Source organism: Ranitomeya imitator, chromosome 10 (genome assembly GCF_032444005.1).
Source record: "Ranitomeya imitator isolate aRanImi1 chromosome 10, aRanImi1.pri, whole genome shotgun sequence".
NCBI lineage: Eukaryota > Metazoa > Chordata > Amphibia > Anura > Dendrobatidae > Ranitomeya > Ranitomeya imitator.
Genome location: NC_091291.1, coordinates 146,094,609 through 146,111,149, shown reverse-complemented (window position 1 = coordinate 146,111,149; position 16,541 = coordinate 146,094,609). Strand labels below are relative to the sequence as shown.

The window sequence follows — 16,541 nt, the reverse complement described above, 5'->3', positions numbered from 1 at the left end:
GTGCGTTAGACCTAACGTACTCGAAAATGTAGTAGACCGCGTTCGAGGGTGCGTCACAAGGTAACGCATAGTAACATAGTAACATAGTTAGTAAGGCCGAAAAAAGACATTTGTCCATCCAGTTCAGCCTATATTCCATCATAATAAATACCCAGATCTACGTCCTTCTACAGAACCTAATAATTGTATGATACAATATTGTTCTGCTCCAGGAAGACATCCAGGCCTCTCTTGAACCCCTCGACTGAGTTCGCCATCACCACCTCCTCAGGCAAGCAATTCCAGATTCTCACTGCCCTAACAGTAAAGAATCCTCTTCTATGTTGGTGGAAAAACCTTCTCTCCTCCAGACGCAAAGAATGCCCCCTTGTGCCCGTCACCTTCCTTGGTATAAACAGATCCTCAGCGAGATATTTGTATTGTCCCCTTATATACTTATACATGGTTATTAGATCGCCCCTCAGTCGTCTTTTTTCTAGACTAAATAATCCTAATTTCGCTAATCTATCTGGGTATTGTAGTTCTCCCATCCCCTTTATTAATTTTGTTGCCCTCCTTTGTACTCTCTCTAGTTCCATTATATCCTTCCTGAGCACCGGTGCCCAAAACTGGACACAGTACTCCATGTGCGGTCTAACTAGGGATTTGTACAGAGGCAGTATAATGCTCTCATCATGTGTATCCAGACCTCTTTTAATGCACCCCATGATCCTGTTTGCCTTGGCAGCTGCTGCCTGGCACTGGCTGCTCCAGGTAAGTTTATCATTAACTAGGATCCCCATCATCATCGCTAACGCATACCGATTTTGACATGCGTTAGGATGCATTCCGATAATGGAAGTCTATGGGTGCGTTAACGGATCCGTTACATAGCATTAGTGCCGTTTTAACGGATCCGTTAAACGGATCGCCCAAACGCAATGTGAACCAATGTGAAGGGACAGATCTTTCTGGTGGTGGTTTAATAAGATTAGCTGGAGGGCAGCCTTCCCTGCTGCCACACAGAAGACCCCAGCCCTGAATGCTATTAATCACCCGCCCTGCAGGGGGTTGTATCTGAGGAATCTTGTTTAACCCCCTGGCTGCTGATTGCTGCATGCAAAAGCATCCCTCCTCCATATGTTTAAATAGCCCACAGCAAAGAAACAGATGATGGGGAGGGAGAAGGGGTCACTGATTACCTTGTAAGGGGGCTGCTCTCAGTAATGTACCAAGCATGTATATGAGAGGGGTCATGAACCTGCACTGGGGGAGGCATTACTGCCGCCACCGAACCCAGAGATGCTGAGCTCTACGATATTGACAGCTGCAAATTGCGTCAGATTTCTGAATATGTCTACATCTGGCCCTGTTCACATCACGCATTTACCATGCTGTATTTTGTAGATCAGCATACATGTATTTTGGCCTATATTTGCCTGACAGAGGCCAAACGTGCTGTGGGTGAATAGAGCTCTAACTGTAGGAGTTTGTCTCTTCACTGATAACTGGTAGCAAAGGCCTTCCACTGCCATGTGCAGCGCCCAGAAGGACCCCCAGCTGTGTGGGCAGGACAGAACCACCCCCAGCTGTGTGGGCAGGACTTGTTCTCCGCCTCTAACAATAATGTGACATTTGTAGCATCTTTTTAGATGAATGTGATTGACATAATGATAAAATGTCTCCTGGAGAACTTGCCTGACATGACATTTACTATATAGAGCCCAGTTACTGCAGCACACCCAGGAACATCCGCTTATGTCGTACATGATGGGATATGGCTTCTTCTGTAGAGGCCACTATGTGCAGACATTAGGTGAAATCCTTCGGGAGATATCTACCTCTGTAGGGATCACTGTGGACATGTGCATTCTGGAATATGTCTCCCTCTGTAGGGATTAATATTTATTATTCTTAGTTATATTGCACCATTATATTCCGCCACACTTTCCAGACATGATCATCGCTGTCCCCATTGGGGCTCACAGTACATCCCCTATCACTGTATATGGAATGTGGCAGGAAACCGGAAAACACAGAGGAAACCCCCTGAACATCAGGAGAACATACAGATTCCTTTCAGATGTTGTCATTAATGGGATTTGACCTCAGCGCTGAAAAACAACAGTGCTAACCACTGAGCCTCCGTGCACTGCTAACCACTGAGCCACCGTGCTGCGTTCAATGTCACCTCATGTAAAATCATCCTTAAAACCCATCCTGCGCGATAATATAGGTGAATTTAATGAAAATGTAGAATCCCTGTGGGTGGAGATAAGGGGAGGGGGAAAAAATAATAAATTACTGATAGGGGTTTGTTATAAATCTCCAAAAATAATGGAAGCAATGGAGAATATCCTCGTAAAGCAAATAGATGAAGCTGCGACTCAAGGAGAAGTCATTATTATGGGGGACTTCAACTACCCTGAAATAGATTGGGGAACAGAAACCTGCAGTTCCAGCAAAGGTAATCGGTTTTTGACAATTATGAGAGACAATTACCTTTCACAACTGGTTCAGGACCCAACAAGAAGGGGGGCACTGCTAGACCTAATATTAACCAACAGGCCAGACCGCATATCAAATATAAGGGTTGGGGGTTACTTGGGAAATAGCGATCACAAAATAATAAGTTTTCATGTATCCTTTAAAAAGATGTGTAGTAGAGGGGTTACAAGGACACTAAACTTCAGGAGGGCAAATTTCCAACGGATGAGAGAGGATCTTGGTGCAATTAACTGGGACGATATCCTGAGACACAAAAATACACAGAGAAAATGGGATACGTTTATTAGCATCCTGGATAGGACCTGTGCACAGTATATACCGTATGGGAATAAACATATTAGAAATAGGAGGAAACCAATATGGCTAAATAGAGCTGTAAGGGGCGCAATAAGGGACAAAAAGAAAGCATTTAGAGAATTAAAGGAAGTAGGTAGTGAGGAGGCATTAAATAAATACAGAAAATTAAATAAATTCTGTAAAAAGGAAATCAAGGCAGCAAAGATTGAGACAGAGAGACTCATTGCCAGAGAGAGTAAAAATAATCCTAAAATATTCTTTAACTACATAAATAGTAAGAAACTAAAAAATGATAGTGTTGGCCCCCTTAAAAATAGTCTGGGTGAGATGGTGGATGAGGATGAGGAAAAAGCCAATATGCTAAATGACTTTTTTTCATCAGTATTTACACAAGAAAATCCCATGGCAGACAAAATGTCTAGTGATAAAAATTCCCAATTAAATGTCACCTGCTTAACCCAGCAGGAAGTGCGGCGGCGTCTAAAAATCACTAAAATTGACAAATCTCCGGGCCCGGATGGGATACACCCTCGAGTACTGCAGGAATTAAGTACAGTCATTGATAGACCATTATTTTTAATCTTTAAAGACTCCATAATAACAGGGTCTGTGCCACAGGACTGGCGTATAGCAAATGTGGTGCCAATATTCAAAAAGGGAACAAAAACTGAACTCGGAAACTATAGGCCAGTAAGCTTAACCTCTACTGTGGGTAAAATCCTGGAGGGCATTCTAAGGGACGCTATACTGGAGTATCTGAAGAGGAATAACCTCATGACCCAGTATCAGCACGGGTTTACTAGGGACCGTTCATGTCAGACTAATTTGATCAGTTTCTATGAAGAGGTAAGTTCCGGATTGGACCAAGGGAACCCAGTGGATGTAGTGTATATGGACTTTTCAAAAGCTTTTGATACGGTGCCACACAAAAGGTTGATACATAAAATGAGAATAATGGGGATAGGGGAAAATATGTGCAAGTGGGTTGAGAGCTGGCTCAGGGATAGGAAACAAAGGGTGGTTATTAATGGAGCACACTCGGACTGGGTAGCGGTTAGCAGTGGGGTACCACAGGGGTCAGTATTGGGCCCTCTTCTTTTTAACATATTTATTAATGACCTTGTAGGGGGCATTCAGAGTAGAATTTCAATATTTGCAGATGACACTAAACTCTGCAGGGTAATCAATACAGAGGAGGACAATTTTATATTACAGGATGATTTATGTAAACTAGAAGCTTGGGCTGATAAATGGCAAATGAGCTTTAATGGGGATAAATGTAAGGTCATGCACTTGGGTAGAAGTAATAAGATGTATAATTAGGTGCTTAATTCTAAAACTCTGGGCAAAACCGTCAATGAAAAAGACCTGGGTGTATGGGTGGATGACAAACTTAAATTCAGTGGCCAGTGTCGGGCAGCTGCTACAAAGGCAAATAAATTAATGGGATGCATTAAAAGAGGCATAGATGCTCATGAGGAGAATATAATTTTACCTCTATACAAGTCACTAGTTCGACCACACTTAGAATACTGTGCACAGTTCTGGTCTCCGGTGTATAAGAAAGACATAGCTGAACTGGAGCGGGTGCAGAGAAGAGCGACCAAGGTTATTAGAGGACTGGGGGGTCTGCAATACCAAGATAGGTTATTACACTTGGGGCTATTTAGTTTGGAAAAACGAAGACTAAGGGGTGATCTCATTTTAATGTATAAATATATGAGGGGACAGTACAAAGACCTTTCTGATGATCTTTTTAATCATAGACCTGAAACAGGGACAAGGGGGCATCCTCTGCGGTTGGAGGAAAAAAGGTTTAAGCATAATAACAGACACGGATTCTTTACTGTAAGAGCAGTGAGACTATGGAACTCTCTGCCGTGTGATGTTGTAATGAGTGATTCATTACTTAAATTTAAGAGGGGACTGGATACCTTTCTGGAAAAGTATAATGTTACAGGGTATATACACTAGATTCCTTGATAGGGCGTTGATCCAGGGAACTAGTCTGATTGCCGTATGTGGAGTCGGGAAGGAATTTTTTTCCCCAATGTGGAGCTTACTCTTTGCACATGGGGTTTTTTTGCCTTCCTCTGGATCAACATGTTAGGGCATGTTAGGTTAGGCTATGGGTTGAACTAGATGGACATATAGTCTTCCTTCAACCTTAATAACTATGTAACTATGTAACCTCTTCTAATGCCTACAAAGGACTGCTTCTCCCAGGGTGTAGAACTCCCCTAATGCTCCCGTAGCTTTCCCTACAGTTGGAGACCTATCCTACAATGTCCGACTCCAGCTCAGGTCTCCACATTGGGATCGGTCTACCTCTGTCGGGATCACTGTGTAGAAGTGATGGAGTTCTACACTCCTTGATCCCTATAGATCTAGACATATCGCAATGTGGAGACCTGAGCTGGAGTCGGACATTGTAGGATAGGTCTCCAACTGTAGGGAAAGCTACGGGAGTTCTACAGTCTGGGATACAATAGTTTCCAGTCTGAGACTTTTAACTTCTCGTTATTTTCATGACAGCACATGTATAGGGGTAGGGGAGCCCTGTGTGACGCCAATTTCACAGGGTCCTGAACTTCTACGGGTGTCCCCCCGGGGTGATCTACAGTCATTATAATAGGATGTGCCTTATTTATGGACATCCAGGGATTCGTCTTCCTCGGTCGGAATCACTATGTGGAGTTGTACATTCTGAGATGCGTCAGTGTTTTGCAGTTGTGGCTGGCGGGGAGCTCACATGAAATACCCTGGTAGACATTTTTTGAGCTGATCCTGCAACATTTCCTTCACACCCAGTTTATTTTTGTGCTGATTTACACAAAAGAATGCAAAGATCTGAATCCTAAAAAAGGAGAGAGTTGAAGGAGGATGATCAAGAGCTGAGTGAGGGGAAGGCCCTGCTCAGGTGGAGAGGACTGTATGATCCTCGTGTGTCCGACCTACGCACTCCTACCCCAGTAATGGCAGATACTTCTCGGGGTTTAACCTTCAGTTGGCTGCGCCAAAAGACTTTCCATTATCAGTCGCCATCACCTCCCTGTGGCACATGTGGTGGACGCCGCATCTCACCATGGAGGGCGCCCGGGCTACTGAACCTGGTGGCGACTTACCTTCCATACCTGCAGAAAAAGGACAAAAACAACTCGCTTGTGCTCCGATGGACGCCATGGCCATCATTATCTGAGAAAGGTTCAGATGTGTCCGCAGCTGCTAATCCCCACCTTATACCTGATTGGAATTGCTGGGACAAGAATGCATTTTACGGATGTTCCACAAATGTGTGCTGGGTACAGGCTGCAGGCCATGAGTTTTACCTGCCCCATTCACACCCGAGCTGTGGCCACGTATCATAGCTGTATGAATGCATACATGTGAATGAAGGCTCCTGGACACCTGCTATGGCGAAAATCCTTCGCTTTCCCCATTTCAATCAGTGGCCTCCGTGATCCTTACTTTCTATTTTAGACAGTGAAGATGGTCGGAGTGCTGCCCTTACTTCCCTCATACTCAGCATCTGGCTAAAACACTTGGCACTGAATGAAAAGTTTCCTCTTGTGCCTTTCCAATTGCCAAACTTCACAGAACATTTTTCCCCATCTGCTTATTTAGTGGATTTTTTTAGAAGGAAAACAGTGACTCGTGCTCCGCGCTGCCTCGCTCAGCACTTACTGCTCACTTGAAAGGATGAGGAGAGCTGCGGACCTGCCCCGGGCTGGGGTAATAGATATGATCCACCCTTTTCCAACACCATGGGCCCTTACTCTGAAAAAACTTCATATGAATGTCTCTCCATTCTCAGCTCAATGACCAAGACCAGCACTATCAGTACAAACAGTTAAAAAGGGTTGTCTCAGCTGCTAAGCCCCTTAAAGGGAACCTGTCACCCCGTTTTTTGAGATTGAGATATAAATACTGTTAAATAGGGCCTGCGCTGTGTGTTACTATAGTGTATGTAGTGTACCCCGATTCCCCACCTATGCTGAGAAATACATTACCAAAGTCGCCGTTTTCGCCTGTCAATCAGGCTGGTCAGGTTGGGTGGGCGTGTTCACAGCGTTCTTTTCTTCCCCAGCTTTCCGTTGGTGGCGTAGTGGTATGCGCATGTCCAGAGTCCCGAATCCCCTGCGCGCACGAGAAGCAAAAGCGCGCGTTCTGCGCTATTGCCCCTGTCATCGGTGGGGGCGACCATCTTCCTGGGGCCGCGCGTGCGCAGATCGAGTGCTCTGCTGCACGGGGCTTCAGGAAAATGGCCGCGGGATGCCGCGCGTGCGCATTAGAGATCGCGGCGGCCATTTTCCCAAAGCCAAGTTTGCATCTATATATATATATATGTATTTCTCAGCATAGGTTGGGAATCGGGGTACACTACATACACTATAGTAACACACAGCGCAGGCCCTATTTAACAGTATATCTCAATCTCAAAAAACGGGGTGACAGGTTCCCTTTAATGTGACCAGGGTGCTCCCTGTATACAGAGATACATGATAAGATCCTGTCTGCAGCCACCACTAGGGGGAGCTCCCTGTATACAGAGATACACGATAAGATCCTGTCTGCAGCCACCACTAGGGGGAGCTCCCTGTATACAGAGATACACGATAAGATCCTGTCTGCAGCCACCACTAGGGGGAGCTCCCTGTATACAGAGATACACGATAAGATCTGTCTGCAGTCACCACTAGGGGGAGCTCCCTGTATACAGAGATACACGATAAGATCTGTCTGCAGTCACCACTAGGGGGAGCTCCCTGTATACAGAGATACACGATAAGATCCTGTCTGCAGCCACCACTAGGGGGAGCTCCCTGTATACAGAGATACACGATAAGATCCTGTCTGCAGCCACCACTAGGGGGAGCTCCCTGTATACAGAGATACACGATAAGATCCTCTCTGCAGCCACCACTAGGGGGAGCTCCCTGTATACAGAAATACACGATAAGATCCTCTCTGCAGCCACCACTAGGGAGAGCTCCCTGTATACAGAGATACACGATAAGATCCTGTCTGCAGCCACCACTAGGGGGAGCTCCCTGTATACAGATACATGATAAGATCCTGTCTGCAGCCACCACTAGGGGGAGCTCTCTGTATACAGACATACATGATAAGATCCTGTCTGCAGCCACCACTAGGGGGAGCTCCCTGTATACAGAGATACATGATAAGATCCTGTCTGCAGTCACCACTAGGCTGAGCTCCCTGTATACAGAGATACATAAGATCCTGTCTGCAGTCACCACTAGGGGGAGCTCCCTGTATACAGAGATACATGATAAGATCCTGTCTGCAGCCACCACTAGTGGGAGCTCCCTGTATACAGAGATACATGATAAGATCCTGTCTGCAGCCACCACTAGGGGGAGCTCCCTGTATACAGAGATACATGATAAGATCCTGTCTGCAGCCACCACTAGGGGGAGCTCCCTGTATACAGAGATACATGATAAGATCCTGTCTGCAGCCACCACTAGGGGGAGCTCCCTATATACAGAGATACATGATAAGATCCTGTCTGCAGCCACCACTAGGGGGAGCTCCCTGTATACAGAGGTACATGATAAGATCCTGTCTGCAGCCACCACTAGGGGGACCTCCCTGTATATAGAGATACATGATATGATTCTGCCTGTAGTCAGCAATGTTGGGGATTATGAGCTGATTATTACTGGGGGAGTATATATCCTAACATCACTACAGGGCTTCTATGTTTACGGTTGTTACATTATGGGGTGTTGTGCATATGGATGTGATATTATAAGGTGTTATACACAGTTGTTACATTATGGGCCGGTGTCATACGCAGGTGTTACGTTGCTCTGTTGCACATTCGGTTGTTACGTTGCTCTGTTGCACACTCGGTTGTTGCGGTGCTCTGTTGCACACTCGGTTATTGCTGTGCTCTGTTGCACACTCGGTTGTTGCGGTGCTCTGTGTGTTGCACACTCGGTTGTGTTGCTCTGTTGCACACTCGGTTGTTACGCTGCTCTGTGTGTTGCGCACTCGGTTGTTACGTTGCTCTGTGTGTTGCGCACTCGGTTGTTACGTTGCTCTGTGTGTTGCACACTCGGTTGTTACGTTGCTCTGTGTGTTGCACACTCTGTTATGTTGCTTTGTGTGTTGCGCACTCGGTTGTTACGTTGCGCACTTGGTTGTTACGTTGCTCTGTGTTGCGCACTCAGTTGTTGCGTTGCTCTGTGTGTTAGGCACTCGGTTGTTACGTTGCTCTGTGTGTTGCGCACTCGGTTGTTGCGTTGCTCTGTGTGTTGCGCACTCGGTTGTTATGTTGTGTGTTGCGCACTCGGTTGTTACGTTGCTCTGTGTGTTGCACACTCGGTTGTTACGTTGCTCTGTGTGTTGCACACTCTGTTATGTTGCTTTGTGTGTTGCGCACTTGGTTGTTACGTTGCGCACTTGGTTGTTACGTTGCTCTGTGTTGCGCACTCAGTTGTTGCCTTGCTTTGTCGGTTGCGCACTCGGTTGTTACGTTGCTCTGTGTGTTGCGCACTCGGTTGTTGCGTTGCTCTGGGTGTTGCGCACTCGGTTGTTGCGTTGCTCTGTGTGTTACGCACTCGGTTGTTGCGTTGCTCTGTGTGTTGCGCACTCGGTTGTTGCGTTGCTCTGTGTGTTGCGCACTCGGTTGTTACGTTGCGCACTTGGTTGTTACGTTGCACACTTGGTTGTTACGTTGCTCTGTGTTGCGCACTCAGTTGTTGCGTTGCTCTGTGTGTTGCGCACTCGGTTGTTACGTTGCTCTGTGTGTTGCGCACTCGGTTGTTGCGTTGCTCTGTGTGTTGCGCACTCGGTTGTTGCGTTGCTCTGTGTGTTGCGCACTCGGTTGTTGCGTTGCTCTGTGTGTTGCACTCTCGGTTGTTGCGTTGCTTTGTGTGTTGCGCACTCGGTTGTTACGTTGCGCACTTGGTTGTTACGTTGCTCTGTGTTGCGCACTCAGTTGTTGCCTTGCTCTGTGTGTTGCGCACTCGGTTGTTGCGTTGCTCTGTGTGTTGCGCACTCGGTTGTTGCGTTGCTCTGTGTGTTGCGCACTCGGTTGTTATGTTGTGTGTTGCGCACTCGGTTACGTTGTGTGTTGCGCACTCGGTTGTTACGTTGCTCTGTGTGTTGCGCACTCGGTTGTTATGTTGTGTGTTGCGCACTCGGTTACGTTGTGTGTACAAATCCCTAGTTAGACCGCACATGGAGTACTGTGTCCAGTTTTGGGCACCGGTGCTCAGGAAGGATATAATGGAACTAGAGAGAGTACAAAGGAGGGCAACAAAATTAATTAAGGGGATGGGAGAACTACAATACCCAGATAGATTAGCGAAATTAGGATTATTTAGTCTAGAAAAAAGACGACTGAGGGGCGATCTAATAACCATGTATAAGTATATAAGGGGACAATACAAATATCTCGCTGAGGATCTGTTTATACCAAGGAAGTTGACGGGCACAAGAGGGCATTCTTTGCGTCTGGAGGAGAGAAGGTTTTTCCACAAACATAGAAGAGGATTCTTTACTGTTAGGGCAGTGAGAATCTGGAATTGCTTGCCTGAGGAGGTGGTGATGGCGAACTCAGTCGAGGGGTTCAAGAGAGGCCTGGATGTCTTCCTGGAGCAGAACAATATTGTATCATACAATTATTAGGTTCTGTAGAAGGACGTAGATCTGGGTATTTATTATAATGGAATATAGGCTGAACTGGATGGACAAATGTCTTTTTTCGGCCTTACTAACTATGTTACTATGTTACTATGTGTGTTGCGCACTCGGTTGTTACGTTGCTCTGTGTGTTGCGCACTCGGTTGTTATGTTGTGTGTTGCGCACTCGGTTACGTTGTTGTGTGTTGCGCACTCGGTTGTTACGTTGCTCTGTGTGTTGCGCACTCGGTTGTTGCGTTGCTCTGTGTGTTGCGCACTCGGTTGTTGCGTTGCTCTGTGTGTTGCGCACTCGGTTGTTGCGTTGCTCTGTGTGTTGCGCACTCGGTTGTTGCGTTGCTCTGTGTGTTGCGCACTCGGTTGTTACGTTGCTCTGTGTGTTGCGCACTCGGTTGTTGCGTTGCTCTGTGTGTTGCGCACTCGGTTGTTATGTTGTGTGTTGCGCACTCGGTTACGTTGTTGTGTGTTGCGCACTCGGTTGTTACGTTGCTCTGTGTGTTGCGCACTCGGTTGTTGCGTTGCTCTGTGTGTTGCGCACTCGGTTGTTACGTTGCTCTGTGTGTTGCGCACTTGGTTGTTACGTTGCTCTGTGTGTTGCACACTCTGTTATGTTGCTTTGTGTGTTGCGCACTCGGTTGTTACGTTGCGCACTTGGTTGTTACGTTGCTCTGTGTTGCGCACTCAGTTGTTGCGTTGCTCTGTGTGTTGCGCACTCGGTTGTTACGTTGCTCTGTGTGTTGCGCACTCTGCCTTGCTTTGTCGGTTGCGCACTCGGTTGTTACGTTGCTCTGTGTGTTGCGCACTCGGTTGTTGCGTTGCTCTGTGTGTTGCGCACTCGGTTGTTATGTTGTGTGTTGCGCACTCGGTTACGTTGTTGTGTGTTGCGCACTCGGTTGTTACGTTGCTCTGTGTGTTGCGCACTCGGTTGTTGCGTTGCTCTGTGTGTTGCGCACTCGGTTGTTGCGTTGCTCTGTGTGTTGCGCACTCGGTTGTTGCGTTGCTCTGTGTGTTGCGCACTCGGTTGTTGCGTTGCTCTGTGTGTTGCGCACTCGGTTGTTGCGTTGCTCTGTGTTGCGCACTCGGTTGTTGCGTTGCTCTGTGTGTTACGCACTCGGTTGTTACGTTGCTCTGTGTGTTGCGCACTCGGTTGTTGCGTTGCTCTGTGTGTTGCGCACTCGGTTGTTGCGTTGCTCTGTGTGTTGCGCACTCGGTTGTTACGTTGCTCTGTGTGTTGCGCACTCGGTTGTTGCGTTGCTCTGTGTGTTGCGCACTCGGTTGTTACGTTGCTCTGTGTGTTGCACACTCGGTTGTTACGTTGCTCTGTGTGTTGCGCACTCGGTTGTTACGTTGCTCTGTGTGTTGCGCACTCAGTTGCCTTGCTTTGTCGGTTGCGCACTCGGTTGTTGCGTTGCTCTGTGTGTTACACACTCGGTTGTTACGTTGCTCTGTGTGTTGCGCACTCGGTTGTTACGTTGCTCTGTGTGTTGCGCACTCGGTTGTTACGTTGTTGTGTGTTGCGCACTCGGTTGTTGCGTTGCTCTGTGTGTTGCGCACTCGGTTGTTACGTTGTGTGTTGCGCACTCGGTTGTTGCGTTGCTCTGTGTGTTACACACTCGGTTGTTACGTTGCTCTGTGTGTTGCGCACTCGGTTGTTACGTTGTGTGTTGCGCACTCGGTTGTTACATTGCTCTGTGTGTTACACACTCGGTTGTTACGTTGTTGTGTGTTGCGCACTCGGTTGTTGCGTTGCTCTGTGTGTTGCGCACTCGGTTGTTACGTTGTTGTGTGTTGCGCACTCGGTTGTTGCGTTGCTCTGTGTGTTGCGCACTCTGTTACGTTGTGTGTTGCGCACTCGGTTGTTGCGTTGCTCTGTGTGTTGCACACTCGGTTGTTGCGTTGCTCTGTGTGTTGCGCACTCGGTTGTTACGTTGCTCTGTGTGTTGCGCACTCGGTTGTTGCGTTGCTCTGTGTGTTGCGCACTCGGTTGTTGCGTTGCTCTGTGTGTTGCGCACTCGGTTGTTACGTTGTTGTGTGTTGCGCACTCGGTTGTTACGTTGTTGTGTGTTGCGCACTCGGTTGTTGCGTTGCTCTGTGTGTTGCGCACTCTGTTACGTTGTGTGTTGCGCACTCGGTTGTTGCGTTGCTCTGTGTGTTGCGCACTCTGTTACGTTGTGTGTTGCGCACTCGGTTGTTGCTGATTTTTGTAGTTTTATGATGGAAGTTTTGGAGGCGGGGTTTGTTCTCCGTTCTGCCAGTGGCCTGCAGGCCCCGCCCCAGTGTCAGGCCCAGCCCCGCCCCTTTCCCCCTCTCTCGCTCTCGGGCAGGACGGAGCTCAGTAGAGCGGATCACAATAGACGCGGCGGATCCCGGAGCCATGAAAGCGGCGCTAGACATCAAGCCGACCCTGACCATCATCAAGACCGAGAAGCCGGAGTATGAGGCGTACTCCTGTGCCGGTGAGTGTGCGCCGGAGGAGGGGGACCTCAGGAGTGCCGGCACCGGGCTTCATTAACCCGTCACTGCCCCGACAGAGCCACCACCAGGCACCAATAACTGCACCAAGAGTGCCACCACCGGGCACCCATAACCTACCACTGCCCCGACAGAGCCACCACCGGGCATCATTAACCCGTCACTGCCCCGACAGCCACCACCGGGCATCATTAACCCGTCACTGCCCCGACAGCCACGACCGGGCATCATTAACCCGTCACTGCCCCGACAGCCACCACCGGGCATCATTAACCCGACACTGCCCCGACAGAGCCACCACCGGGCATCATTAACCCGTCACTGCCCCGACAGCCACCACCGGGCATCATTAACCCGTCACTGCCCCGACAGCCACCACCGGGCATCATTAACCCGACACTGCCCCGACAGAGCCACCACCGGGCATCATTAACCCGTCACTGCCCCGACAGCCACCACCGGGCATCATTAACCCGTCACTGCCCCGACAGCCACCACCAGGCATCATTAACCCGTCACTGCCCCGACAGCCACCACCGGGCATCATTAACCCGTCACTGCCCCGACAGCCACGACCGGGCATCATTAACCCGTCACTGCCCCGACAGCCACCACCAGGCATCATTAACCCGTCACTGCCCCGACAGCCACCACCGGGCATCATTAACCCGTCACTGCCCCGACAGAGCCAGCACCGGGCATCATTAACCCGTCACTGCCCCGACAGCCACCACCGGGCATCATTAACCCGTCACTGCCCCGACAGAGCCACCATCGGGCATCATTAACCCATCACTGCCCCGACAGAGCCAGCACCGGGCATCATTAACCTGTCACTGCCCCGACAGAGCCAGCACCGGGCATCATTAACCCGTCACTGCCCTAAGCGTGCCACCACCAGGCATCATTAACCTAGAACTGCCCCGATAGAGCCACCACCAGGCACCAATAACCCATTACTGCCCCAATAGAGCCACCACCAGGCACTAATAACCCATCACTGCCCCAATAGAGCCACCACCAGGCACTAATAACCCATCACTGCCCCAATAGAGCCACCACCAGGCACCAATAACCCATTACTGCCCCAATAGAGCCACCACCAGGCACCAATAACCTATCACTGCCCCAATAGAGCCACCACCAGGCACTAATAACCCATCACTGCCCCGAGAATGCCACCAATAACCTATCACTGCCTCGACAGAGCCACCACCAGGCATCAATAACCTAGAACTGCCCCGACAGAACCACCACTAGGCACCCATAACCCATCACTGCCCAGAGAATGCCACCACCGAGCACCCATAACCTATCACTGCTCCGAGAGTGCCACCACCGGGCACCCATAACCCATCACTGCCCAGAGAATGCCACCACCGAGCACCCATAACCTATCACTGCTCCGAGAGTGCACCCATCGGGCACCCATAACCTATCACTACCCTGAAAGTATCACTACCAGGCACCCATAACCCATCACTGCCCCGAGTCACCACCGGGCACCCATAACCCATCACTGCCTCGAGAGTGCCACCACCAGGCACCCATAACCCATCACTGCCCCGAGAGTGCCACCACCTTTATTTTTTATTTTATTTTTATATAGCGCTAACATATTCCGCAGCGCTTTACATTTTGCACATTATCATCACTGTCCCCGATGGGGCTCACAATCTAAATTCCCTATCAGTATGTCTTTGGAATGTGGGAGGAAACCGGAGAACCCGGAGGAAACCCACGCAAACACGGAGAGAACATACAGACTCCTTGCAGATGTTGTCCTGGGTGGGGTTTGAACCTAGGACTCCAGCGCTGCAAGGCTGCTGTGCTAACCACTGCGCCACCACCGGGCACCCATAACCATCACTGCCCCAAGATTGCCACCACCGAGCACCCGTAACCTATCACTGCTCCGAGAGTGCCACCACCAGGCACCCATAACCCATCACTGCCCCGAGTCACCACTGGGCACCCATAACCCATCACTGCCCCGAGAGTGCCACCACCGGGCACCCATAACCCATCACTGCCCCGAGAGTGCCACCACCGGGCACCCATAACCCATCACTGCCCCGAGAGTGCCACCACCGGGCACCCATAACCATAGTAACATAGTAACATAGTTAGTAAGGCCGAAAAAAGACATTTGTCCATCCAGTTCAGCCTATATTCCATCATAATAAATCCCCAGATCTACGTCCTTCTACAGAACCTAATAATTGTATGATACAATATTGTTCTGCTCCAGGAAGACATCCAGGCCTCTCTTGAACCCCTCGACTGAGTTCGCCATCACCACCTCCTCAGGCAAGCAATTCCAGATTCTCACTGCCCTAACAGTAAAGAATCCTCTTCTATGTTGGTGGAAAAACCTTCTCTCCTCCAGACGCAAAGAATGCCCCCTTGTGCCCGTCACCTTCCTTGGTATAAACAGATCCTCAGCGAGATATTTGTATTGTCCCCTTATATACTTATACATGGTTATTAGATCGCCCCTCAGTCGTCTTTTTTCTAGACTAAATAATCCTAATTTCGTCTAGACCCATCACTGCCCCGAGAGTGCCACCACCGGGCACCCATAACCCATCACTGCCCCGAGAGTGCCACCACCGGGCACCCATAACCCATCACTGCCCCGAGAGTGCCACCACCGGGCACCCATAACCCATCACTGCCCCGAGAGTGCCACCACCGAGCACCCATAACCCATCACTGCCCCGAGAGTGCCACCACCGGGCACCCATAACCCATCACTGCCCCGAGAGTGCCACCACCGGGCACCCATAACCCATCACTGCCCCGAGAGTGCCACCACCGGGCACCCATAACCCATCACTGCCCCGAGAGTGCCACCACCGGGCACCCATAACCCATCACTGTCCTGATATTCTCTTTTGGATGGCTGATAGAGATGAACTTTTTCTCGCTCTAGATCCCGTTACTCTCTTTTGGGGCGACCTGCTGTCTCATGGGTAGCGGACCCCTCACCCCAGTGTCCATGTCGGTCATTGAGGAGTTAGAAGTAATTGGATGAAATTAATGTGGTTCATCTGCTGTGACCTGGGGGGATCTGGGGTCCTGATCTCAGGTTGCACTTAAGGAGATTACAGTAATCTGATTAGTTGTGTGATCTGCTGAATGTAACCAGTCCTGGAAACCCTGGAGTCAGTGCTGGGCATGGAATACAGCTGCTGTAGCACCTCTTAGATATTGGGCACTGAAGGCTTAGCCATTGTATTGATACATATATAGAGGTAATGTATATATTTATATGTATATTCTTATCTCATCTCGTCCTCCTGTCTTTGGATGATGGGAGTACATCCGGTATCTGCAGCCTTCTCTTCCTATAGGGGTCGGTAGATTACGGGCTCGCATTATTTGTATTTTCTGTTCTGGTCGGTTCTATGATTTTCGCTGTTATTTGTCATCTTTTTTCAGGTGGCGGGGGCTGGGGAGGTGCAGCCAGCAGATCGCAGGGTCAGGGCCTTGCAGGCTGCCCTCCTGGGCCAGATAAGGGGCTGATGACAGGGCTCAGGGCTTCTCTTTGTCCTCATTACAAGTCAGACTGAGGCCTAGATAAGGACCCTCCCCTCCCCCATATTGTA

At 49.3% G+C, this 16,541-nt stretch overlaps 1 protein-coding gene across 6 annotated transcripts in view; it reads left to right on the top strand.

Moving 5' to 3' along the window:
* ETS1 (ETS proto-oncogene 1, transcription factor) overlaps positions 1 to 16,541 on the top strand; it is a 102,400-nt gene that overhangs the window by 57,666 nt on the left and 28,193 nt on the right. For 2 of the 6 annotated variants that reach the window (XM_069741060.1, XM_069741058.1), the window contains exon 1: positions 12,787 to 12,914. The exons of the other annotated variants lie outside the window; for them this stretch is intronic. In XM_069741060.1, coding sequence (XP_069597161.1) covers positions 12,833 to 12,914 — 82 coding nt within the window. In that variant the 5' untranslated portion in view covers positions 12,787 to 12,832. Of the gene's footprint in view, positions 1 to 12,786; positions 12,915 to 16,541 lie in introns of those variants that run through there. 6 annotated transcript variants of the gene reach the window in all.